Source organism: Mandrillus leucophaeus, unplaced genomic scaffold (genome assembly GCF_000951045.1).
Source record: "Mandrillus leucophaeus isolate KB7577 unplaced genomic scaffold, Mleu.le_1.0 Scaffold367, whole genome shotgun sequence".
NCBI classification, from domain to species: domain Eukaryota; kingdom Metazoa; phylum Chordata; class Mammalia; order Primates; family Cercopithecidae; genus Mandrillus; species Mandrillus leucophaeus.
The window spans coordinates 1590369-1616955 of NW_012103887.1; the positions used below are offsets into that span (position 1 = coordinate 1590369).

The window sequence follows — 26587 nt, forward strand, 5'->3', positions numbered from 1 at the left end:
AGAGAGATACACATACACACACATATATACACATATATACACATATATACACATATATACACATATATATACACATATATACAATCATATATCGTATACAATATCACATATATATATATATGATGTATGTTATCTAGTAACCCGGGTAGTGAGTTCAACCACCCACAGGAAAAGAGAATGCATAGTAGCTAGAAAAATATTTTCTAGATGGTGGGAGAAGTAGTATTAAGTCATTAGAATTTAGTTACTGATTGGAAGAAGAAATAGCCAGACCCCAACTCCAGTTACATGAGTTAAAAATAAAAATTAAAGCAAATTTTAGCTTCCTCCAAGTTAAAAAAAAAATGACTGCTGTTGAAAATTACCAATACCTGGTAATGTGCATTGAAATGATCAGGCATTTTGTTTTAAGGAAGCTGCTATGGTTTGATCTCCATGAAATTGCTTTCTAGGTGATCGGGTTTGCATTTAAAATACACAGCACTCTTTGCTTTAAGGTGAGGAGAGAGAGAAGAAGTGTGTTCTCACTCAATAAATATGAGTCATGGTCCCCTTGTCTATGTATATTTGACATGCAACAGCATTAGCAAAAGATGACAGTAATCCACTGTTCTTCTGTTGCTTTCGTTACAGTAATCACGAAACAATTTTTCACCTAAATCCAGTCTGGAAAGTAAATATATTTATGAAATACCTTTATTATTTCCAGCTTTTAAGTTCAGGGGTACATGTGCAAGATGTGCAGGTTTGTTACATAGGGAAATGTGGGTGATGGTTTGCTGCACAGATCATCCCATCACCCAGATATTAAGCCCAGCATCCATTAACTATTCTTCCTGACGCTCTCCCTCCTCCCACCCCTGACCCTCCAACAGGCTCTGGGGTGTGTTGTTCCCCACCATGTGTCCATGTGTTCTCATCATTTAGCTCCCACTTATAAGTCAGAACATGCAGTATTTGGTTTTCTCTTCCTGCATTAGCTTGCTAAGGATAATGGCTTCCAAAGCCATGCATGTCCCTACAAAGAACATGATCTTGTTCCTTTTATGGCTACATAATATTATGGAATACCTTTCTAACATGAAGGAAGAAAATCTAAAATGTGTATTGATTCCTTTCTTGTATGCTCTGTTCTGTATATAATGCCTGTTGCCTAGTAACTAGACTATAAGGTACCACAGGTTTAAAAAAAAAAAAAAAAGCCAATTGTCTTTTCAGAACATTTCCTGCACCAGAACATTCAACCTCAAAGCAAAATATCCAGGATAAAACTCACATACAGATTATAAGGTTGTTGTTTATTTTAAGTTAGGAAAGTGGCGGGGGGGTCTTAGGCTAATGCTTTCCATTGGGGAAATACAACAATTTAAATTTATGATAAGCTCTAATTCATAATTACTATTGTAATTTAGTGGCCTCACTTCAGCTTTGCAGCAATATGTATATAAAAATAGACCTCTTATTTATCTGCCTGTTTTTGGTACTTTTCTTCACCCTCCCCGAACCTGAAAAAACAGTAGCAGCTCAGGGAAGAGTTTGATGAGATTTCTGGGGTTGAGATTATGCTGCGATGTCTCTGCTGGTCAGCAATGGCCCTCAGGAAATGCTACTTAATGTAACTGAAGAGACATAATGCATACATAAAAGAGTAAAGCTATTGTAGTTTCTAGATTAAAAACAAACTGTGTGCTAAATTGGAACAGGTTGAGGAGCCCTGTGTCTTCTCATAGACACACTTACTTCTTCAATCCCTAACTTTAAGTTAGAATTTTCCCTGAGACGTGCATTTTTTAACTGGCATTTGATGGAACAACTAGCACAGTGTTCTTTGTCCACTGGGTCACTCATTTTTACAAGCTCATCATAGAACACCCAAAACAAACCTCATATACAGTGGTCTCCAGAAATGCAGACTGTTACAAAAATTTTTTGTTGCCCACCAGCCTGTAGAGAATATGACCAGACTGTAAAGCGAATTCAATGATTACTCATTACTTGCCCTAAAAGTAAGAGCACCAGTGGACAGACTCACGCCTCAGCTTAAGCCAAGGGGAGCCTGGATGACTGACATGTGTTTATGTATTTTCTTCTCCATTATTCAAGGCCCTCTTTGGATTTCTTGCCCACCCCCTAAAAGAGAATTTTTGTTTGTTACCTCTTACCGACATTTATTTTGGCAATTTTTTTCCGAGAGTCCATCCTCATCCTCTCCCATGATGTCCACGGCTGAAAAGATCAGTGCAACGAGAATGGCAAAGCAGCACACCAGGGCAAAGATCACGATGCACTTCTGCTGGGACTGAAAGAGGAAACAAAGACAAAGAGAAGTAAGTGGTGCTGCTTTTTCTTGGGAAACTCAAGATGTGTCAACTTCTCAACATTCCATGAAAAATGGGTGGGGATATGATTATCACTGCCAGAGAAGGGAAAGCTATTCTCTAGTGAACATGCCCAAGATCTTTGTGCTTATTCCTCAACACAGCCTTCAAACCCCACTTCAAGTGCTAGACCCTGTTAAATAATTCAAGTGTAGTATCCAGTTTGCTCTTCTTCTTCCTACTCAAAAGCAGTCCAGAAAAGATCACTATGATATCTACTGTTTCAAATTAAAAAGGAAACACATATGCTGGCATCATGCTGTCAATAAAAACAGTCAAATTCTGTAAAATATTTGAAGATATTTATTCTGAGTCAAATGTGACTGACCGATGGCCCATGACAGAACCTTCAGGAGATCCTGAGACTGTGTACCCAAGGTCGTGGGCCATAACTTAGTTTTATACATTTTAGGGAGACATAAAACATCAATCAATACATGTAAAATGTATATTGGTTCAGTCCAGAAAGGCAGGACAGCTGGAAGAGGGGGGCTTCCAGGTCATAGGCAGAGTCAAAGATTTTCTGATTGGCAATTGGTTGAAAGAGTTATTATCAATAGCAAGGAATGTCTGAGTTATTATAAGGGGTTGTAGAGACCAAGGATTTATGCAGATGAAGCTTCCAGGTAGCGGTCTTCAGCGAGAATAGACTATAAATGTTTCTTAACAGACTTAGAGTCTGTTCTATCAGCAATTTCAAAGGGGAGGAGGGCACAAATGAGGCATGTCCAGCTCCCACTTCTCATCATGGCCTGAACTCATTTTTCAGGTTAACTTTGGAATGCGCTTGGCTGAGAAGAGGGTTCCATTCAGATGGATTGGGGGGGGTTTGAATTTTATTTTTGGTTTACAATGTGTTATTTAACTGACATTGTTTTCTTTAAAACTCTGAACGCAGACATAACTCTTGATATGATTTTCACTTAGAAATACAAGCTGAATGTCTAGGTGGTTAAAGTCACTCACACACATATCATTAGGCCCAAGTATTATAATTTGAGCTATTTCTCTCTCTATGGGCTCATGGCTAAAAGTGGCCGAAGACACGGCCATGAAAACTGGGCAGGAGCTGTGACCACTGCAACAAATTATTTTGCCTGCTTTCCCTCTGCTACAGTCTGAATATTTGTGCACATCCAAAATTCGTATGTTGAAACCTTAACCTCCAAGGTGATGATATTAGGAGATGGGGATTTTGGGGAGGAGATTAGGTCATGAAGGCAGAGTTCTGCCCTCATGAATGAGTCTCAGAGATGGGAATGGTGGCATGCACCTATAGTCCCAGCTAGTAAGGAGGCTGGGGTGGGAGGATTGCTTGATTCCAGGGTTTTGAGGCTGCAGTGCACTATGACCGTGCCTATGAACAGCCACCACACTCCAGTGTGGGCATAATAGTGAGAATTTGTCTCTAAAAGGAAAAAAAAAGTCCTTAAAGAGCTTCCTTGCCCCTTCTATCATGTGGGGATACAGCAAGATGGCACCATAGATGAAAAAGGATATGGGCCCTCACCACATGCCAAATCTACCAGCATCTTGATCTTGGATTTTCCAGCCTCCAAAACTGTGAGAAACAAATTTGTGTTGTGTATAAGCTACCCAGTTTATGATATTTTGTTACAGAAGCCCAAAAAGACCAAGATAAATTCGATAAATTCTGGATGGAGAAAGGAGGAAAAGCAATTTTGAAAGTCTATGCACAGCTTTTAAGGGTTATTTACAGAGGTGAAAGGGTCATCTTTCATCAGGCAGCCAGGCATACATCACTCTGTTAGTGATAAATATTTGTATACACACACACACACACACACACACACACACACACACACACACACACAGTTCAGAGCCTTTCTGAAACCAGCTGACTCTGCATTCTCTTACCACACTGCTTCACTTTATCACTAAAGCCACATGATTTCTGAGAATCCAAGGAACCTCCCAAATTCAGAGTCCAGGTCACCTAGAGGTATCCTTAAATGACAGATTGTAGTTAGAAATAGATGTAGTCAAGTCAAAGGAATTAATGGTGTTTCTGTAACCAGGCACTATCAGCGCACACAAGTGCTTCATTTTTGTTTCAAATCCTCCTTCAGGCCTCATCTCCTATTGTAACCTCAATCCAAGTCCGTTCCTGCCTGTCATGTTTTCTTACCCCTCACTCAAACATGAAGTGATGAAAGCCAAAGAAAGATACAATCATTATTCTTTTACCCTAGACCCTGCTTATCTGTAAGACATGGATTCTGTTTTATTCTTTTCTTTTTTTTCTTTTTTTTTTTTTTTGCCTTTTGGGATGGAGTTTCACTATTGTTGCCCAGGCTGGAGTGCAATGGCACGATCTTGGCTCACCGCAACCTCCACCTCCCAGGCTCAAGCGATCTCCTGCCTCAGCCTCCTGAGTAGCTGGGATTACAGGCATGTACCACTACGTGCAGCTAATTTTGTATTTTTAGTAGAGACGGGGTTTCTCCATGTTGGTAGGCTGGTCTCGAACTCCCAACTTCAGATGATCAGCCCACTTCAGTCTCCCAAAGTGCTGGGATTACAGGCATGAGTCACCGTGCCCGGCACTGTTTTATTCTTTCTATCCTCAAGCCAACAGCACAACCCTAACAAATAGAAGGTGTTCAAGAAATAATTATTGTATAAATAGTGAATGAACAAAATGAAAATTACAATGGCATATAATATGGTTTGACTGTGTCCACACCCAAATCTCATCTTGAATTGTAGTTCCCATAATCCCCATGTGTCATGGGAGGGACCAGACAGGAGGTGACTGAATCTGGGGGCAGGTTTTTCTCATGCGGTTCTTGTGACAGTGAATAATCTCACGAGATCTGATGGTTTTATGAAGGGCAGTCCTCCTGCACACGCTGTCTTGCCTGTCCCATGTAAGAGGTGCCTTTGCTCCTCCTTCACTTTCCACCTTGATTGTGAGGTCTCCTCAGTCATGTGGAACTGTGAGTCCATTAAACCTCTTTCCTTTATAAATTACCCAGCCTCAGGTGTATCTTTATCAGCAGCATGAGAACGGACTAATACAGCATACTTCTGAGAATGCAGAGACACATAAAACGGTTCTCTTAAACATAAAATGGTTCTCTTAAAACTCATTTGTGACCTTTTTGAAAACTGGCTTGAGTCCATATTTTGGTGATTATAAATTTTGTATTTCATCCTTTTTTACTTTCTGCTGGTGCTACAGGCAAATTCATGGGCCACATTTAGCAACTATATAAAACTTGCAGAAGAGATGTGTATTCATCTTGCCATTTTATTTTTCATCCATCCCTTATTCCTTGTCGATTTTGTTTAAAGTTTATATTTTGACAAATTATAGTTTTATAAGGTACAAAGTGATATTTTAAAAATATAGGTAGAATCATAAATTAAGCTATAAAACTGTCCATCACCTTAAATATTTGACATTTTCGTGATAAGAACATTGGAGATATATTCTCTTAATGATGTAATGTACAGTACTCAAGTATTATCTATATTCACTATGCTATGCAACAGATCTCAAAAACAAATGGACTTATTCCTCCAATCTTAGGCTTTGTACCCCTTTGCTTATCATCTCCTCATCCCCTCTACCCACCAGCCTCTGGTAACCACCATTCTACTCTCTACTTCTATAACTGCAATTGTTTTATATTCCATATATGAGTGAGAATATGTTTGGCTTTTTATGTTTGGCTTATCACTTAGCATGTGTTCTCCAATTCTATTCATGTTGGCACAAATTACAAACTTTCTTTTTTCAGGTTGAATACTATTTCATTGTAAATACATTCCACATTTTCAAAACACCTTTCATCTGTTGATGGGCACTTAGGTTAATCCCACAGCTTGGTTATTATGAATAGTGTTGCAATAAACATGGGAGTGCAGACATCTCTTCAACATACTGATTTAAAATCTTCGGGTAAATACCCAAAGGTAGAATTGCTAGATCATATGGAAAATCTAGTTTTAGTTTTTTGAGGAATCTCCATACAGTTTTCTATAATGGATACACTAATTTACATTTCTTCCAATAGTGCGTAAGTTCCCTTTTCTCTAGTCCTTGCCAATGCTAGTCTTTTGTCCTTTTCATGATAGCCATTCTAACACATGAAAGGTAACGTCTCATTGTGGTTTTAATTGGCATCTTCCTAATGATTAGTGATACCGAACTTTTTTTATGAATCTGTTACCCATTTGTATGTCTTTTTAAAAGAAATATCTATGAAAGTCCTTTACTTCTTACTCAGATTACTTGTTTTTCTTCCTATAGAGTTGAGTTTCTTATATAGTTGATTAATTTTCTATCAGATGTATGGCTTGCAAATATTTTCTCCTAATCCCTAGGTTGTATCTTCACTCTGTTAGTTTCTTTGTTTTAAAGAAGTTTTTTATTTGAATGTAATCCCATTTGTTTATTTTTGCCTTTGTTGCCTGTGCTTTCGAGGTGAAATCTAAAAAAGTTATCATCCAGGCCAATGTCATGTAGCTCTTCCCCTGTTTTAGTAGTTTCACACTTTCAGGTTTTATGTTTCTTTCATCCATTTTGAGTTGATTTTTGTATATAGTGTGAGATAAGGTCCAGTTTCTTTCTTTTGCATATGAATATCCAGTTTTCCCAATACCATTTTTTAAAGACAGTGCTCTTTTTCCATTGTGTATTCTTAGTACCTTTGTCAAAAATAAGTTGGCCACAGATGTGTGGTCAATTTGAGTGTTTTTTTTTTAATCATGAAAGAATGTTAAATTTTGTGAAGTGTTTCTTCTGCATGTAATGTGATGATCATGACTTCTTATTTTTTGTCTATGTAGCGTATCACATTTAATAATTTCTCAATGTGGATATATCCTTGTATACCAGGGATAGATACTATTTGATCATGGTAAATGATCCTTTTCATGTGTTGTTGAATTTTGTGAGTAGTTTTTTGAGAATATTTGCGTCTATATTTATCAAGGATATTGGCCTGTAGTTTTTCTTTACTTGTGATGTTCTTGTCTGGCTTTGGTAGAGGGGTAATGCTGACTTTGTAAAAATACTTTGTAAGTATTCTTTCCTCTTTGATTTTTTAGAAAAGTCAGTGGGGAATTGGTAATAGTTCTTTAAACATTTGGCAGCATTCAGCAGTGAAGCCATCAGGCATTGGGCTTTTCTTGATGAGAGATTTTTTATTACTGGTTCAATCTCTTCACTTGTTATTGATCTGCTCAGATTTTGTATTTCTTTGTCATTCAATCTTGATAGGTTATATGTGTCTAGAAATTTATTTCTATTTCTTCTAGGGCATCCAATTTGTTGGCATATAATAGTTCATAATAGTTTCTTTTGATTGTGTTTCTGTGGTATCAGTTGTAATGTCTCCACTTCTATTTTTGAATTTATTTATTTGAGTCTTTTCTCTCTTTTTTCTCTTTTTTCTTAGTCCAGCTTAAGGTCTGTCAAATTTGTTTAACTTTTCAAATAACTACTCTTAGTTTTATAGTTTTATTGATCTTTCTTTATCATTTTTCTAGTTTCTAGTTTCTATTTCATTTATTTCTGTGATAATTCTTATTATTTATTTTCTTTTGCTAACATTGGGCTTAGTTTGTTCTTTTTATGTTTTCTTAAGGCATAACATTATTTGTAATATTTTTTCTTTTTGATATGGGCATTTATTGCTACAGACTCACCTCTTAGAACTTCTTTTGCTGCATTTCTAACTTTTGGTATGTTGTGTTTCCATTTTCATTTGTCTCAAGATGTTTATTAATTTCCCTTTTATTTTGTTCATTGATTGATTGGATATTCAGGAGCATGTTTAATTTCAGTGTTTTCTGAAAATCTTACTGTTAACAGATTTTTAGTCTTAACCCATTGTGATCAGAAAAATACTAGATATGATTTCAATCTTCTTAAATTTGCTTAGACTTGCCTTGTGACCTAATGTATGGTTTATTCTGGAAAATATTCTGTGTGCTCTTGACAAGACTGTGTATTTGGCTGTTGTTGGTTTGGAACGTTTTGTACATGTCTGGTAGGTCCACTTAGCCTGAAATGTTGCTCAAGTCCAATGTATTCTTATTGATTTTATGTCTATCCAATATTGAAAGTGGTGTATTAAAATCCTCTACTTTTATTGTATTGAAATATGCCTTTCCCTTCAGATACTTTAATATTTCCTTTATAGATTCAGGTGCTACACTGTTAGGTGCATATATACTTATAATTGTTATATCCTATTGATAAATTGACCCCTTTATCATTATATAATGCCCTTCTTTTGTCTTTTTTTAAATACTTTTTGACTTAAAGTCTATTTTGTCTAGTGTAGCTATCACTATCCTTGTTCTTACTTGGTTTCCTTTCGTGTGGAATATCTTTTTCCATCCTTTAATGTTCAGTCAATGTGTTCCTTGAAAAGTGAAGTGTGTAGCTAAAGTTAAGTGGATTGTGATGAATGGACCAAATGCTATGCTCAGTATATTATATTCGCTCAGTATATTATTTTGTGGCAAAACTAATACCTGCTTATTGTCAAAATTTGCTGCAGTGGGCCGGGCGCGGTGGCTCAAGCCTGTAATCCCAGCACTTTGGGAGGCCAAGGCGGGTGGATCACGAGGTCAGGAGATCGAGATCATCCTGGCTAACACGGTGAAACCCTGTCTCTACTAAAAAAAAACAAAAAACTAGTTGGGCGAAGTGGCAGGCGCCTGTAGTCCCAGCTATTTGGGAGGCTGAGGCAGGAGAATGGCATGAACCCGGGAGGCGGAGCTTGCAGTGAGCTGAGATCTGGCCACTGCACTCCAGCCTGGGCGACAGACCAAGACCTGTCTCTTATACAGGCGGAGCTTGCAGTGAGCTGAGATCTGGCCACTGCACTCCAGCCTGGGCGACAGACCAAGACTCTGTCTCAAAAAAAAAAAAAAAAAAAAAAAAAATCTGCTGCAGTGATTGTCTTTCTCGCTATGTGGGGTCTAGGGGATAGGCTTTGGGGCCGTGTGAAACATTAAGCTTCAGTTTATGGCAGATCTAGTGTCTACTTGTTGTGGAAATTCACTGCCAGTGGGTGGGGAAAGGGTTTTCTCATTCCCTGAGCAGCTCCTAGGGGTAGGGTCAAAGGTTGGACATGGAGGCTGGCTATCCACGGATTCAAGCCTAGTAGTTCTTCCCACCTCTTCTGGGAGTGACCGGCTTGACTTTGCAGGTGACCTATGCTATTACTTGATATCTCTGATCAAGCACTGCTGGCAGGTACACTGAGCTTTCATCAAGATCTACCCACTGGTCTCCGTGGGCTCTGCTTTCTTGCTTTGTTTCAGCCTGACCCCAGGTGATCTGGCTGGGCCATACCCTCCTGTTTCCTGCTCCCTGTGAGGTGCGAATGGAGTAGGCTTCCTGGGAAGTGTCAGAGAAGTTAGATGTCTACCTCCTCACATCTCTTTTCCGACTATAGAAAGCATGAGCACTGGGGAATCCTGTGTGGTGCTGTGCCAACTTGGGGAAGAGGGAAAGATGGCATGGTCAAAGCAAGACTGTTTCTTTTAGCTTTCAATGGGGAAATTTAGTTCCATGGAAATGAAGAAAAGCATTGACTCAGGTTTATTCCTACATTGTAGAGTTTCACCAACATATTTTTGTCTGTGGATAGTTACTAGTTGATCTTTCCGTTGGAGGGAATGAAGACGGGGGCCAGCTTGCCATTGTCACTTCACTAATTTTACTTTCAAGAAACGCACAGTGGACTGTTTGAGGGCTCAGGCTGCAAAATAAGATTGCTTGAATTCTGCCATTTATTGGATGTATGCTCTTAGCAAGTTATTTAGCCATATGCTTCAGGTTTCTTGTCTGTAAAATGGGGATGTTAATAACAGCTTCATAGAGTTATTATTAATAAAGTTAAATGAGATACTATATATAAAAGTACTTAATACATAGAAGATAGATACAGTAAATGAGTCTTTGCTATTGTTAGTATATTGTTGCATTTTTAACACTTGTATTTACATCCTCAAATATTTTTGGAGAAACAAGGCAAATATATAAACATTCAACAAAAACTGTAACAGAGAGGCAGACAGACAGAAATAGGAAGAAATAAGACAAAGAGAGAAGGCAAATGTTAGATGGAAATTTTCTAGAATAAAATTTTTGAGGAATTGTTCTAGCTCAGTCTCATAACTTAAAACCCTAAAGCAATGTTTCCCAAATTTAAGCATGGATCAAAATCACTTGTACAAACATACATTGCTGGGCCCCAGGGATGTACTTGTAACAAGTTTTCAAGAGATGTTCCTGCTGCTGATCCCTGGGCCACACTTTTGAACCTGGGCCCTAAAGTATCATCTAAAATAAATCCTGCTTAGTACATGTTCATCCTTCAAATTTACCTGCCTTTAGTAGTTCATTTTCAAACACTAAAAGGATCATGATAAATATAATCTAATGAAAAACATATAAATTTTGTAATTTATTTTCTTTGTGGTGGCTTTAAAAATAATTTTAAGTAATATTTTTAAATTTCAAAAATGTTTTCTCCTGGCTGTCAGTTTTTATTTATTTTAATGATATTATTTCTAAAATCGGAAAATGTTTGCTTTTAACTATGTTGAAAAACAGCCTCAAAATGTAAAAAGAAAATCACTCTTTTTCTTTTCATTCTTGTTCTTTCCTATATTTATAGGAAAGACCTAACTGCCATTTATATTTCATTCTTGTTCTTTCCTATATTCCACCTGCCTATCTAATAATCTGATAAAATCGTATCATGCTGTAATTAAGGTTTATATTCTGGTTTTTGCACTCGATGGTATGTTAGTGTCCTTAAATGTTCTTTCATAGCATAGTTCTAAATTTTTGCATAATATTCTAATATGTGAACATATCGTCTCCTTTACCCTAAAAAACTTTCAAGAAGCCACTTATTTTACAACAGAAAAAAAGTGATTAAACTTTTTTTCATTTTATCCAGTTTCCCTAGACATTATAAATGGAAACCATCAAAAAGAAGCTTTTAGCAAGGTTTAAAGTAATGTAATAATATTCACATTAATCTAGTCCAGAAGATACTCTAACCCAGGAAAATATAGTTAGTTATCTCAATGACAATTCTGAAGAGAGCAGCTTAAAAATGCCATACCAGGTAAATAGTGAGCATTCAATGAATGAATCCTAACAAATACAATATCATTGATTTGTTTCTCATTATTCTGAATGCTATAATAAATAGCAATAGATAAGTAAGAACTCTAGCTACTTTGTATGCTCTTGGAAGTACTTTGATAACTCTCACAAATTTATTTTAACTTCTATTAGTTTAATTTTATATTAAATTGCATTAAAAGAAATTTATTTTAACTTCTATTAGTTTAATTTTATATTACTAAATTCCATAAATTTATTTTAACTTCTCACAAATTTATTTTAACTTCTATTAGTTTAATTTTATATTATTAAATTCCATTAAAAGAAGCAGTTAGCTAGTTGTTTCCATTTTCATTTGCCAAAGAAGACAAATTCAGACTCTGATATTCATTTTTAAATATCTCCTCGGAACAATGTACTATAACAATATAAGGTCATGCCACTACTTTCCTTAGTCTCATTTAATTTCCACCTCATCAAAAGTGAAAGCTTATGTTCAAATGATAGAATAAGAGCCGCATAAATGATATCAAACTCCAGGGAACTAAGAGACATTAATTTTCAAATCCTTAACAGGCAATTCCAGAAATCAATTTGAACTACCCTTTTCTGTTTTTATTGAATTTAATCAAGGGAAGCAAGTTTTAAGGAGAATCCATAAACATGTTTATAACCTAAACTTCACAAGACAAAATTTAAAATGTTATTATATAGCATCAGCCAATCTGTACTTTCACAGCAGTTAACATGCATATGAAAAGAATTGCTTTCTTGGTCAAGAAGTAAATATTAAAAAATGCTAACATTCAAAATATTTGAATGTCATATCCTTAACAAATATGTTTTAACTCAAATACAGAAATAGAGATATATTATCTCTAATTAGAAAAAGTGTTAAACTTGAAATTTTCAAGCTGGGCTTTTATATCATTGAACAAGCTCTTAAAAGGAATTTGCACCTAGGCCGGGTGCAGTGGCTCATGCCTGTAGTCCTAGCACTTTGGGAGGCCAAGGTGAGAGAATTGCTTGAGGCCAAGAGTTCAAGGCTACTATGGTCAACATACTGAGACCTCATCTCAATTTTATTTTTTATAAAAACATTTTAAACAGGAGAAAAAAAGGAATTTACCTTTAGGAACCTATGACCCTAGAGGTAAAAAATGTAAATGTGCAAAAGTTATCTAAAAATAAAAATTATTCACATTATTTTTCATGTATTTACCATGATAATTTTTTAAAACAAAGTCATGGTCAAGTCTTAAAAATAATACTTTTTATGTGTACAGTTCTTAAAATCTACAAAGTTGAAAGTTCTAGTAGAATTATTCCCTACACGAAAAATATGCAAACTGGGACTCAAAGACATTTGGCTATTAAGTTGTCCAAGGTGAACCAAACAGTAGGAGACAGTCTGGGTATTTAATTTAGGTCTAGAAATCCAAAATCTCTATGTCTGTTTTATAGATGCAGACTTTTCCCTTTTTTATTTCTTCATTTTCTAACTTAATTTTCACTATAGTTATTGTTATTATTATCAGTTTTTGTTAACTTTCCATGGTGGTCCATTAGTGTAGAAACTAAGGTTGAACACTGCCTTCATCTGTAGAGATATGGTATTCCTGGCCCTGTAGGCCTTTCCTATGATTCTAGATGTGCTGTTTTCTTGAGCCCCTAGTGATGTTCCCAAAGGAAGCAGGTCACCCAGGAGATCCAGAGTAATCTCATCTGGTGACTTATCAAATTTCTGGATAATGACTACACTCTAGAATCACATCAGAAAGTCTAGACTACAAATGGCTTAGGGGCATTTCTCTAAAATCCTTATAACAGAGTTAGCACCTCACTTCCTACATATATTTCCATGTTCCTTAGGGCTCTGTCTTAGGATTTTCTCTTCTTACTCTGTATCCCTTTTCTGAGGTACTTTAATTTACTCCCAAGGCATCCCTCGCTGTACATACCAGTAACGTGCAAATGTACATCCAGCCCAGAGCATCCTGCTGAGGGCCAGACCCACACTGAGTGAGCTTCCTTGCCAAGGCACAGAAAAGCAGGACCTTGAAAGAGTCCATCAAAACCCCCAAGTTGAGGAGAAAGAGTTGGGATTTTAGAAAGGCTAGAGTTGACAGGGCAGAATACCAGAGAGAGAAAAATCCTCATGGAAAAGCGGTGAAGATCTTCAGGTCTCCTTGAGTCTTTAGCTGAGTGCTGATTGGCACACAGCTGTGAGGAGCTACCTGTCACCTGGGACATACCTGCCTGGAAGGAGCAGGTGGAATAATCGCCAACCCACGCACAAGGCCATAAAGAGTTGGCGTTCCACTCAGAGTGGACACATATCTTGTAATACATTAGAAGTAGAGTAATTAGAAAGGTATTGTCTGGAAAATAAAACAGAAAACAATTAGCCCTAGACTCATAGCTACTTTGGTCTCTCCTTAAAGAAAAAAAAAATCATAAAAAGCAAGCCTCAAATTTGGGCATGGTAGCCTGTGAACAGCCACTGCACTCCAGCTTGGGCAACATGGTGAGGCCCTGTCTCTTTAAAAAAAAAAAAAGCCTCAAAAAACCCAAACTGTTCACCAGTGAGTAGTAACTATACCTCATAACAAAACTAAAGAATATTTTTAAAAATATGATAATATCCAGCACAGAATAAAATCAAATTCACAGCCTCTGGCATCTAGTAATTTCTACCAGACATGCCAAGAAACAGGAAACTATGATCCACAGTGAGAAAAATAATTAAGCAATTGAACTCAACTCAGAAATTACACAGATTAGTAGACACGGATATTAAAGCAAATACTGTAACTATACTGTAACTATATTCTATATGTTTGAGAAGCTAAGTATGCTACAAAGAGACTTTAAAGGATATAAAAAAAGACACACATTTAAATTCTAGAAATAATAAATACACTGAATGGGATTAATAGCAAATTAGACACAACATGTGAAAAGATTAATGAACTCCACGAAAAGACAAATAAAAAACAGTTGATTGAACAGAGTATCAGCGACGACACAAAAAATCTAATATATATGTTCTTGCAGCCTCTGAAGGAGAGGAAGAGACAGAAAAAATTGAAAAATATGATGGCCAAAAGTATCAAAATTTGAGAAAGATGTAATAAAGTAATTTTACAATGGTAAAGGGGTAAATTCATCAAAAGGACAGAACAGAACTAAACTTTTATGCACCTAATAAGAGAGCTTCAAAATACATAAAGCAAAAGCTAACAGAACTTGAAGAGAAATTTAAAAGTCTTCAATTATTTAGTGACTTTGAAACCCCTTTCTCATTAGTGGATAGAACAAGTAAATAACATTTCAATATGTACATAGAAGAAATAAAAAATACTATCAACCAGCTTCACTGAACTGACATTTATGGAGCACTCCACTAAGTAAATAGCAGAATTCCTTTATTTAAGAGCACACAGAACATTTACCAAGATGGATCTTATTCTAGGCTGTAAAACAAGTCTCAATCAAGTTAAAACAATTTTAGAAAGCCAGGAGCAGTGGCTCACATCTGTAATCCCAGCACTTTGGGAGGCCTAGGTGGGCAGATCACTTGAGGCCAGGAGTTTGAGAACAGCCTGGCCAACATGGTAAAGCCCCATCTCTACTAAAAACACAAAATTAGCTGAGCATGGTGGCATGCACCTGTAATCCCAACCACTTGGGAGGTTGAGGCATGAGAATCGCTTAAACCCAGGAGGCAGAGGTTGCAGTGAGCCAAGATCGTGCCACTGCACTCCAGCCTGGTTGACAGAGCAAGACTCTTTCTCAAAAAAGAAAAGAAAGAAAAAAGAAGAGAGAAGAGAAAGGCTTTAAATGATAAATGTATACTTTAAAAATGCAAAAAGGAAAAAGAACAAATTAAACTCAAGTAGACAAGGAAATAGAAATAATAATGAGCAGAATTCAATAAAAGAGAAAACGAAAACAAAACCGTGCACACAAACACCAGAGAATCTGAAGTCTGATTCTTTGAAGCTGTCAGTACAATGGATCAACTTTTAGCAATACAGATAAGAGGAAAAAAAAGAGAAGATACAAATTCCGAATATCTCTATGAGAAACAGCACATCAAAGCAGATCCTACACAAAACAAAAAATAAGGGGATGCTAAGAACAAATTCACGATAAGAAATTTATCAGTGTAGATAAAATGAACAACTTTTTGTAAGATAAAATTACCAAAGCTCCTTTTCCAATTACCATGGCATGAGGAGCCACGAGCAGTCAAGTCTCTCAGGACACCCTGTATGAGGTGGTGCAGGAAGGCCCTGCACGGGGACCAGTGCAAGTGCCCCAAGGTTTTGGAGACTGGAGTTGCAGGTAAGTTTGATGAACTATGACCCCCAGAAGGACAAATGCTTCTTGGGCACCATCAGGCTTAAGTCCACTCCCCGCTCCAAGTTCTGTGTGTGTGTCCTGGGGAAACGGCAGCACTGTAATGAGTCCAAGGCTGTGGATATCCCACACATGGACATTGAGGTGCTGAAAAAACTCAACCAGAATAAGAAACTGGTCAAGAAGCTGGCCAAGAAGTAGGATGCCCTTTTGGCCTCAGAGTCTCTGATCAAGCAGATCCCGTAAATCCTAGTCCCAGGCCTACATAAGGCTGACGCATTCCCTTCCCTGCTGTTACACAATGAAAGTGAAGTGGATGAGGTGAAGTCCACAATCAAGTTCCAGATGATGAAGGTGCTGTGTCTGGCTGTGGCTATTGGCCATGTAAATGTTATAGACAATAAGTGTGTGTATAACATTCACCTGACTGTCGAGTTCCTGGTATCATTACTCAAGAAAAATTGGCAGAATGTTTAGGTTTTATATATCAAGCACACTATGGGCAAGCCCCCAGTGCCCATAATTAAGACACGTTTGAATAAATTCTACTGCCACCAGTCAAAAAAGAAAAATTACTAAAGGTCACTCAAAAAGATAGATAACCCAAATACTCTTATATCAATTAAAGTAAATGAATTTTTAGTTAAAAACCTTCCCGCAGTAAAAACTCCAGATTTAGGTGGCATCACTAGTGAGTTCTGTCAAACATTTGAGAAATAAATAATGCCAATTCTATTCAAGATATCCCATAAAATAAAAATGATAAAAGCTTCCCAATTCATTCTATGAGGCCAGCATTATATTGATACAAGAAGCAGACAAAGACTTAAATATGTTTCTTGTCCTACTGTTTTATGATACACTATTGAAGAAACCATGCCTCTACATTCATTTATTTAGCAGATGTGTATTTAATGTCTTCTCTGTGGAAAGAGGAATATGCAGGTCTGCAAAGATCATGACCTCAACAGGGAAGAGAAATTTTCCATTTCATCTTCAAATTATTTATAAAAATTGCAAAACGTCTCTGTCTACCTCAACTTGCCTTTAATTGAAAGATCAATCATCAGTTACACAGTTTTCTTATTTTCCCATGCCTAACTAAAGTGATCTCAACAGCACTAAAGGATGTTTTTGTTTTAGGAAATTCTCATTATTTTTACTGGACCAGTAATGAAAATGATTTCTGCAGCGAAATAGATGAGTCAATCTTTTTCAAGGAGTTGTATTTACACTGGTGCAAAAGTGATTGCAGGTTTTGCCATTAAAAATAATGGTAACAAATTACCATTACCATTTGCTATTAATAAATTACCATTTGTAATTGGTAATTTATTGCCATTACTTTTAGGGGCAAAACCCACACTTGCTTTTCTGGTAATAAATTCAGCATTGGGTATGCACTAGTTCATTTTCTACCTTTAGTCTTTTTCACTAAATTGAGCTCCTTGAGTTCTAGGATCTTGCCTAGATCCATAATGCCTGGCAGACATGTCCAATAAATATTTGTCAAATGAATGATGAATAAGTGAACAAATTAAAAAAACAGTAGAGGCTAATAAATCAATAATTTCTGTTTTACCACTCTGGTTATTTATTTATTTTACTACTTATAAACTTCCATTGATTCCCATAACAGAAACATATTGATTTGCAAAATTACACATGCAAAACGTAAAACACTCTGAGCCCATATTAGCATACAAAAGAAAATAATATGTGGTATGGAGGGCATCTTTTTTAAAATAGTGGGACCCAGAATGGAAATTAAATTTGAATGAAGATGTTAACTGAGCACAGAGGTCTACTCTACTCCCCATCTTATAAAAAATTCTTATAAATGAAGAACAGATGCAGTATTATAATAATAATTTTATAATGAATGTTGACAACTAGAAGGAGTACCACCTATGGACAAGAAATTTTAAAGATTTAGTGGAAATTAGAGTGACCAACGAGATCAGAGTCCTCAGACACACATAGGAAAATTCAAACTGCTGTAATGTAAGCAGAGCTCTAAGTCTAGAGGCAACACAGAGTCAGAAATGGAAAGAGCCCTGGAATGACTGGTGCAATGATGAACTGGGAAACTGTATATGGAGCTGATGGGCCAGTCATCCCTCTCCTCCTACCCGCTCCCTTCTGCCCTCTCTGTTGAGCAGCACAAAACAGACATGTTTTAACTCACACATTCAAATGAATAGGGCAATTCACAGCTATGAATAGGGCAATTTCCTCAGAAAGTGAGAACTCCCAGAAGGGCACTACTAGCACGTGAATGTCTCACATCTCAGCAGCATACTCAGTCTCTCGTATGAAACCTGGAGAAAAAGTCCTGTGCCCAACCCTCATCCAGAGACATGCAAATAGGAATACACAAACATAGAGGTGGGCAGGTAACTAAAAATCTCCAAAAATTTGAGAAAAGCCAAAATCATGAAAGAGATACTGAACCCAGCAGTAAAAGCAAACTCTGGAGAAAATAAAGCCAACAGAGGTCACAGGTGAACCCTTGAAAATAAGAGTCAAGTTCTCAGGAGAATGAGAGAAGTTGCCCCGGTGAAACATCAGAAGAGATTATTATGAAAAGTTTACCAGTTAGAGATCTTAGGAATTATAAACCTCAGTGGATGGGCCGAATATCAAATGGATACAACTTGAAAGTAAATTTATGTTCTTGATTGAATCAAAGGAATTCTTCCAGAATGCAAAGCAAAAAGGACAAAGTCCTGTTAAAATAATTAATTGGAAGGCCATTAGACTGAGGCAATTCCACTGCCTACATCAGCAAACTGAAATTCAACTCATTGTAAACAGTTAAAAAATAAACAAACAAACAAACTTGAGCTTATTCAGTCAGAAATGGCCAACTAACCTCTAAGGAGGGATTTTGTTGGAATGATTCAACTAAGCCTACTGCTCCACTGCAACCAACCAAATATTTTCTTTCCCTTGCTCCCGTATTCACCCTATAAAAGCCTTCTCCTTCATTCCCCTTCATCAGAGCCCTGAACCACCTGCATTCTGGAACTGCCCAATTCATGAACCAGTAAAGCTGCCTAAATGTCTAGGGTGACATTTGAGGTTCACTGTCTCACAGCCGTAGAGATCAAGGATGTGGACGCACAAAGAGTAAGGTCAGGAGTGAAAATTTAATAGGCAAAAGAAAGAAAATAGCTCTCTGTTACGGAAAGGGGTCCTGGAAAAATGAGTTGCCAATCTGCAGTGAAACGCAGGATTTTTATAGATGAGCTAGTGAAGACGTGGTGTCTGATCTACATAGGGCATGAAAAACCAGTTAGGACCAGGTGTGCCATCTGCATCGGGCATGAATCTCTGACAGCTCCCACCCCAATCTTTTATTATGCAGGTGGGTTCTCTGCCTGAGCTTCTCCATGTTACCCATTTCTTTCTTACTGTACACATGCTAACGACAAAGGGAAGGTGGAGCCCCATGGTGAACATGCCTGGCCCCAAGTAACCCTTTTCCATTGGTGTAGCTGCAGACTTCCTCCCGTGCAAGCTTCCAGCTTCCTTATTTGTGTTTGCAGCTCCATCTTTCAGGATGCTCTTTGTTAGAAGAGAATTAATTTCTTGGGTTGCTTTTTGTTAGAAAGGAAGCTCTGCTGAGAACTCTTTTGCCCTCACTATTTACCTAAAATAATTTCTATCTCCTGTGTCACCACTGTTTGCTCAAATAAACTCTTTCATATTTAATGTGCCTCAGTTTCTCTTTCAATAGTCCTAACATAAAACTCAAGAGTAAAGGATAAAGGATAAAACTCAAGAGAACCAGAGAATCAATCCAGAAAAGCCAGCATCCATCAGATCAAAGTTCCTCAATGAAAGAATACTGAGAATGTAGGACTGTCAATATTCAAAGAAATAGAGAAAGGAAAACTTTAATAGTGAAAAATGTATGTCTTCCAAGTAAGCACATCTTTTTTGCACGTGACTTTGGAAACAATTCAAAATATTGAGAACTGTAATGGGTGGAGGTTGGGGAAATAGGCATTGGGTTAAAAATGCAAACTGGAAGAGCTTGCTTAGATGGCAATTTGGCAGTTTTTATCATAATTTTAAATGTACATATTTTGACTCAGAAATTCCACTTCCAATACTTAATTTTACAGAAGTGTTTACACATGTGCATAAAGATATAACAACAAGGATGGTCATTGCAGCATTATTTGTGGAAAAAATGGGAAAATTAATCTATCAACAGAGGATTCCTACAATACAGTCATTCTATGGAATATTGTAAAGCCACTAAAATGCGCATCTGTTTATAAATAAACAGAGATTCAATGGAATCACATAAAACTATTGACAGTGGTTATCTGTCAGGAAGAGAGAGGTTTTGTGAGGTCAGAGGAGTTGCCATGTTAAAGATGTTCGTGGCTTGCTCTGCATTTTTCTGTATTATTTGGATATTTTACATTAGCCCTGAATCTCAACCATCTCTTATGGCAATGAGAAAGAGAGCTGTGTATTCTTGGACTATTCTACCTCAAGGCAAGTTATTTATCCATAGTTCAATTTTCCTAAGACACAACTGAGCACTAACCAGCACCACCCCCGGGGGGGGTCTGCATTTACTTAAAGTTCTTCCAATTATGAAGCAAAGGTAGATACTATCCCAAGTTTCACAAATTACAGAGGACAACTGGAGAATGACAGAACAGTAGAATACAGAGAACACCCAGAGATGATCGACTTCATCCCTCCATTTTATGTTTTTCTGGATAAGAAAACTTCTGGGAGTAGAACACTGGTGACTCAGTTGTGTATTATTTTCTTCGCCAATGCTTAACTCACACACCAACAAACAAAAAGAGCCATCAAGTTTGCAAAAGACAAATGGCACCGAAGAGGCACTCTCGGTCTGCAGTGATAGTCTGTGACTTGAAGTCAAGCACACCCAGGGCTAGGGTGGAAGAGATCCTTGGGAAGTAAATGAACTTACTTAGTTCCTTGCTTTCTACCTGCAGCCACTGATGGCATTAGGCAAGAGAAGAAAAACGTGTTTCATCCCATTTAAAATACTTTGTGGGCATCTAACACTTGTTATGATGCACTGTGCTAATACTGACAATTCAGAAATGTGGCCTCATTCTTAAGAGAGTCTCTGCCCTTAAGGACCTCACGGGTGAGGGGTGAGGGGTGAGGAGTGAGAGGGTGAGAGAGAGAGAGAGGCAGAGAAAATAGACATGCCGTTCTAATAGTACAGAGGGCTGAGTCAGGGGCCAGGGGTGGGGGCATTAATGGCTGTGTTTGTGACCCATTTCACAGAAGAGTTCCACTTGAGTAGACCAGTTCTGGTGTCTCCCACCCTTCCTTCCACGCACTCCTCATTCCTGCAATAGAGAATTATGGATTCCCTCTGTATTCACTATAAAGCAAAATAAGCTATTTTGAATGTTAGTGAACGCACAAGAACACCCTGTCAATGTCAATAGGAAGAGCCAATACTTAGCTAAAAATTACACTTTCATGTTCTCTATCTCCCTCTCCTATATTAAAGATAAAAGTGAACCAAAAAATGACAAGATGTCAACTGGTCTTTGATAAGCTGAGGACTATTTTGGCAACCTGTATTCTGCACTCTTTTTAACAAGCTGAAAGGTTTTGAATCTTGCAATATATAAAAATAAGTCCAAGTTCTTTCAACTTTCTGTAATAGGAGATTTATTCTGATGTCCATCAATTATGATTGTTTTATGTTTCTTTTCTAAATTACCTGCTTTCTGGTCACTGAAAAGGTTGGTATTTCATCCAGTTAAGGGACAAAAACACTGCTGACAAAACCCAACAATCTTTATTTTGAACTCATTAAAAAGCAAAGACAAAGTTAAGATTGACTTTGGGTGTAACTGGCAAGTAATGAAGATGCAAACTTTATCTTCAGTAGCTCTAGTGTTCAGTTTCTACTTATTTTAGAAGGAACACACACATGTGCACACTTTTATAAGAGTGCATTGAGAGGGGCTTAGAGTTAGGGTGAGAGGGAACTTTTAAACCATCTAACTTTGCTGTCAGTAGAGAGACCCGGCCTTCTGCACTCCTGACTGATGAGATCTTCCTTCTCTGCTTGGATGCTATGAGCTACCAAAAGCTCACTACTTAACAAATCAACACTGACTTTTAGAAAGTTTCTATTGACATGGGAAGACGTGACGAACAGAAGCGTACTGAATCATCAAGACTAAACACCTTTCCCTATTACCTCTGCTCTAACTCCTTTCTCCATCCCTTGTCCCCCTCCGTCTTTCAATCTCTCTCTCTCTCTCTCTCTGGACCTCCTTTTCTTAATCCCTTCACCACTTTCCAAACCCACCACTGCTCTTGTTCTCTTTCAAATCTCCCAGTGCTCCCTGACACCCGAACCTCTTCTTGATTCAATGCCCAATCCAGGGCAGAGCTTGCATGGGGCTTTCCCTGCAGAAGAAACGATCCCTTTGCTCTGATTACAAGGAGCCCACAGAAATATACAAATGATGCCATCCTGAGGCAACAGACAATGAAATGCAATCTTATAATATAGAGTGGCCTCACTGGTAGAAGGAAGAAAGGAAGAAGTTAAACATTTTAGTTTTTTGCCTGCCTTTTTTTTAAAAAAGTTTTTTTTTTTTTTTTTTATTATACTTTAAGTTCTGGGGTACATATGTAGAACGTGAAGGTTGGTTACATAGGTATACATGTGCCGTGGTGGTTTGCTGCACCCAACAACCCATCATCTACATTAGGTATTTCTCCTAATGCTATCCCTCCCCCCATCCCCCATCCCCCGACAGGCCCTGGTGTGTGATGTTCCCCTCCCTGTGTCTATGTGTTCTCACTGAAGATGTAGAGGACCTTACATCACTGAAGGAATAAAAATGTAGCCTGCAGCTCCTGAATATTCCTAAATTTCCCTTCTCTTCATCATTATTATTTTTTAAATTTATCTGTTCTTTCAAAGACTCAGGTAAAAGCCCATCATAAGCCATGTCCACAGCACAGCTATTTCCACACACCGGCAGGATGATCTCTAAAAGCCCGGCTTTGTGGAGCCAGGTAGAGTATAAGGATGTCTGAACAAAGCACCACATTGAGCCACAAAGTTTTCTCCAGTTGCTGTTCATATAGCAGTCCCTATCTACAAGGAGAGTGCAGCTTTACTGTGGTCACAAGGTGAAAGAAAGGTCTGCAGAGTTGCTGTCAGGCTATTCATACATCTTCCTCTCTTTTAGTCGTTGATGGCAATTGTTCATCAATTCTTTGTGCTGCTGTACCACAACATATTTATTATGCCCTCAAAAGCAACACAAACCAGCTAAACTCCTAAAACACAAAATAAGTTATCAGAGGATCACAGAACCAGGAAAATGAAAAGGATAGGCATGGTTTACATATGCGTTCTTCCTCTTTCCTGGGAGAAATGCCTTTTCAGTTCCTCCATTAATCAGAGAGGCTAACATTATCCTTCATCACCAAGGTTTTCGTGCGGCTTAGGAAACAATACCCCTAAATGAAGCCCTCAGAAGCAAACAGTTTTCTTTGACCTTCACCTGCCCGCCTACCTCTCAATACCATTCTCCCGCGGGGCTAGTCATAGAAACCAGAACGCGAAAGAAACCAGAACCTAAAGCCAGCCGTGAAACCTAAAAATATTACTATAACCTTCCCCTTTGCCTCTGTGTAAAAACTGGCCATAAAGAAATTATGTGGGTCTTAAGACCCCTTTTCAGAGACAGCCCTGACCCATACCCAGAATCAAGAAATGTTGCACAGAGAAGCCAAGAAGAATCTAGACAGACAAGCCTTGCTGGGTTTCCCCACACCATCTGTTATCATTAGATCGTGCCCTTTTTGTCTAATTATATATATATATTTTTTGAGGCGGAGTCTTGCTCTGTCACCCAGGCTGGAGTGTGGTGGCGCAATCTCGGCTCACTGCGACCTCCGCCTTCCAGGTTCATGCCATTCTACTGCCTCAGCCTCCCGAGTAGCTGGGACTACAGGTGCCCGCCACCATGCCCAGCTAATTTTTTGTATTTTTAGTAGAGATGGGGTTTCCCCGTGTTAGCCAGGATGGTCTCAATCTCCTGACCTCATGATCTGCCCGCCTCGGCCTCCCAAAGTGCTGGTGTTAAAGGCGTGAGCCACCGTGCCCGGCCTAGTTATATTTCTACACACTATTCATACTTTGTTAAACTTAAGCATAAAAATGAACAATTTACAGCGTATCCTTGAGTCTTCATTCTGAGGGCTCCCGTGTTGACACAATAAATTTGTATGTCTTTCTCTAATTAATCTGCCTTTTGCGAGTTGACTTTTTTCAGCAAACTTCAGGGGTCAAGGGCCTTGGCCCGTACGGTTTTACACACAGGGACAGCAATCACCAGCACCCATTTCCCTGTGGCTTTACAGTATACAAAGCCATTTTGCACACCTGGCTGTCATTCCCTGATCTCATCTATCCTAACCCTCTCTCTTTGGTCAATATCCCTGAGCTGCCTAACCATCCAGCCTGTCCCTACCAAGCACATCCTAGCCCTTCCCTCAGAGTCTGCAGGTAGTGGAAATGGGTTAGAGGTTTGTTTAGGGCTGTATCTGGGCAGAGAATGATGCTATTCTGGCAGCTATACCTTGGATGCCACTGTGCAGTCAGTCAACCATGCTGTCTCATTCTAAAGGCGCCTCATTCTTCTCAGGCATGCCCAAAGAGTTATGCTATCCAATTTTCTTTAGAAAAGTCTGAGCAGCACTGCTGGCTCTGCAAGGGCATCACATTGGGATTTCATAACTGCTTGCCTCCCAGAGGAGAGTTTAATTCTTTAATAGTAAACACAGCTTCTTCCAACAGAAGCCTCTGAGGATGGATGCCAGGCCACTCAGTCTAAGCAATACGATTTCATATTCTAGATAGAGACATGACTCTGGTCCCAGTACAACCTCACATAGGAAGGCTGATATCCCAGACATGTACAGCTCATGGGGGAAAAAGCAGGTAAATAAATAAAACAAACTTAACAACAAAAAAGACAATTTAAAAATAAGCAAAGGAGTTCAATGGACATTTCTCCAAAGAAAATATACAAATGATTAATAAGCACATGAAAAGATGTTCAACATCACTATAGAAAAATGCAAATCAAAACCACAATTAGATACTTCACACACTCATTAGGACAGCCAGTATCCAAAAAATGGAAAATAACAAACACTAATAAGAAGATGGAGAAGTCGCAACCCTATACATTGTTGGTGGGAATGTAAAATGTTGCAACCACTGTGAAAGATAGTGTGGTGGTTTCTCAAAAAATTTAAGATAAGATCACCTTATATTCCAGTAATTCCACTTCTAGGTATACATCAAAAAGAATGGAAAGCAGGGACTCAAACAGAGAAATGTACAACAATGTTCACAGCAGCATTATTTGCAACAGCCAAAATGTAGAAACAACTCAGATTAGGAGATGAATGGATCAACAAAATGTGATAAGCACATAGGACAAAAAATCATTCTGCTTTAGAAGGAAATTCTAACACATGCCACAACAATAAGTGAACCTTGAAAACATTACACTAAGTGAAATAATCCTGACACAAAAGGACAAATGTATGATTTCCACATACATGAGGTACTTAGTATAGCCAAATTCAAAGAGACAAAAGTAGAACAGTGATTACCAGGGGCTGGGGAAAAAGGGAGAATGGGGGGAGCAATTGCTTAATGGGTATAGAATTTCAGGTCTGCAAGATGAAAAGAGTTCTGTGGATGGATGGTGGCAATGACAGCACAACAATGTGAATGTACTTAATACTACTGAACCGTACACTTAAAATGGTTAAAATGGTAAATTTTATGTTATACATATTTTACCACAATAACAAACAAACAAACACAAAAAACCATCCAGGCATGGTGGCTTGCACCTGTAATCCCAGCACTTTGGTAGGCTGAGGCAGGTTGATCACTTGAGGCCAGGTGTTCAAGACCAGCCTGGCCAACATGGCAAAAGCCTGTCTCTACAAAAAATAAAAAAATTACCTGGGTGTGTTGGTGCATGCCTGTAATCCCAGCTACTCAGGAGACTGAGACATGAGAATTGCTTGAATCTGGGAGGTGGAGGTTGCAGTGAGCAGAGATCACACCACTGCACTCCAATCTCGGTGAGAGAGTGAAACTCTCTCAAAAATAAAAATAAGAAAATTAAAAAATATTTAAGAGAGAGAGAGAAGAAAAGAAAAAACAATCAACAGCTGGAAGGTTTGGACTTTATCAGCTTTTCCTTCCTACTTAGGTCTCTCCCTAAATAATCCAAAGCCTTTCTCTGAGCCCCGGGTTCCCTCTTCTCTCATTCTTAGGTCTTTCACACTTCAGAACTTTTCCTCCACATTCCAATAAGCAAAACTTACCAATTTTAGATGGTACTTCTGCTTCTCCTGCCTAGGAAGCAACTAGCTAAATACATCTGTCCCGCAGTGGGAGACATGGAGTAATGAGGCTTCCACTCGTCTTAAATATAACAGGGACTTTGCCATTCTGCGTATAGTGTTCACTGAGGTCACCCACATTCAGAGACTTGCATTCCCAGGTAAAAATCTGTGTTCTTACCTATAATCTACTCAGCTATCTTTCAGATGGCTCCCACGCTAGAGCACACCAGGGCCTTGGCTGTCCACTCCTTACCTTCTTGGCCTATTCTTCTCTGCATGTACCTGGTTT

General features: G+C 38.2%; 1 protein-coding gene across 2 annotated transcripts in view; it reads right to left on the reverse strand.

Moving 5' to 3' along the window:
• Positions 1–26587, reverse strand: part of PLD5 (phospholipase D family, member 5) — a 378906-nt gene that overhangs the window by 276521 nt on the left and 75798 nt on the right. Inside the window, exon 2 of one of the 2 annotated variants that reach the window (XM_011990030.1) lies at positions 2156–2299. Coding sequence is in view for 1 of the 2 variants with exons in the window: in XM_011990029.1 (XP_011845419.1) it covers positions 2163–2299 (137 nt within the window). In the remaining variant the exon portion in view is untranslated. The remainder of the gene's footprint in view (positions 1–2155; positions 2300–26587) is intronic. The other variant, XM_011990029.1, reaches the window with a different exon arrangement.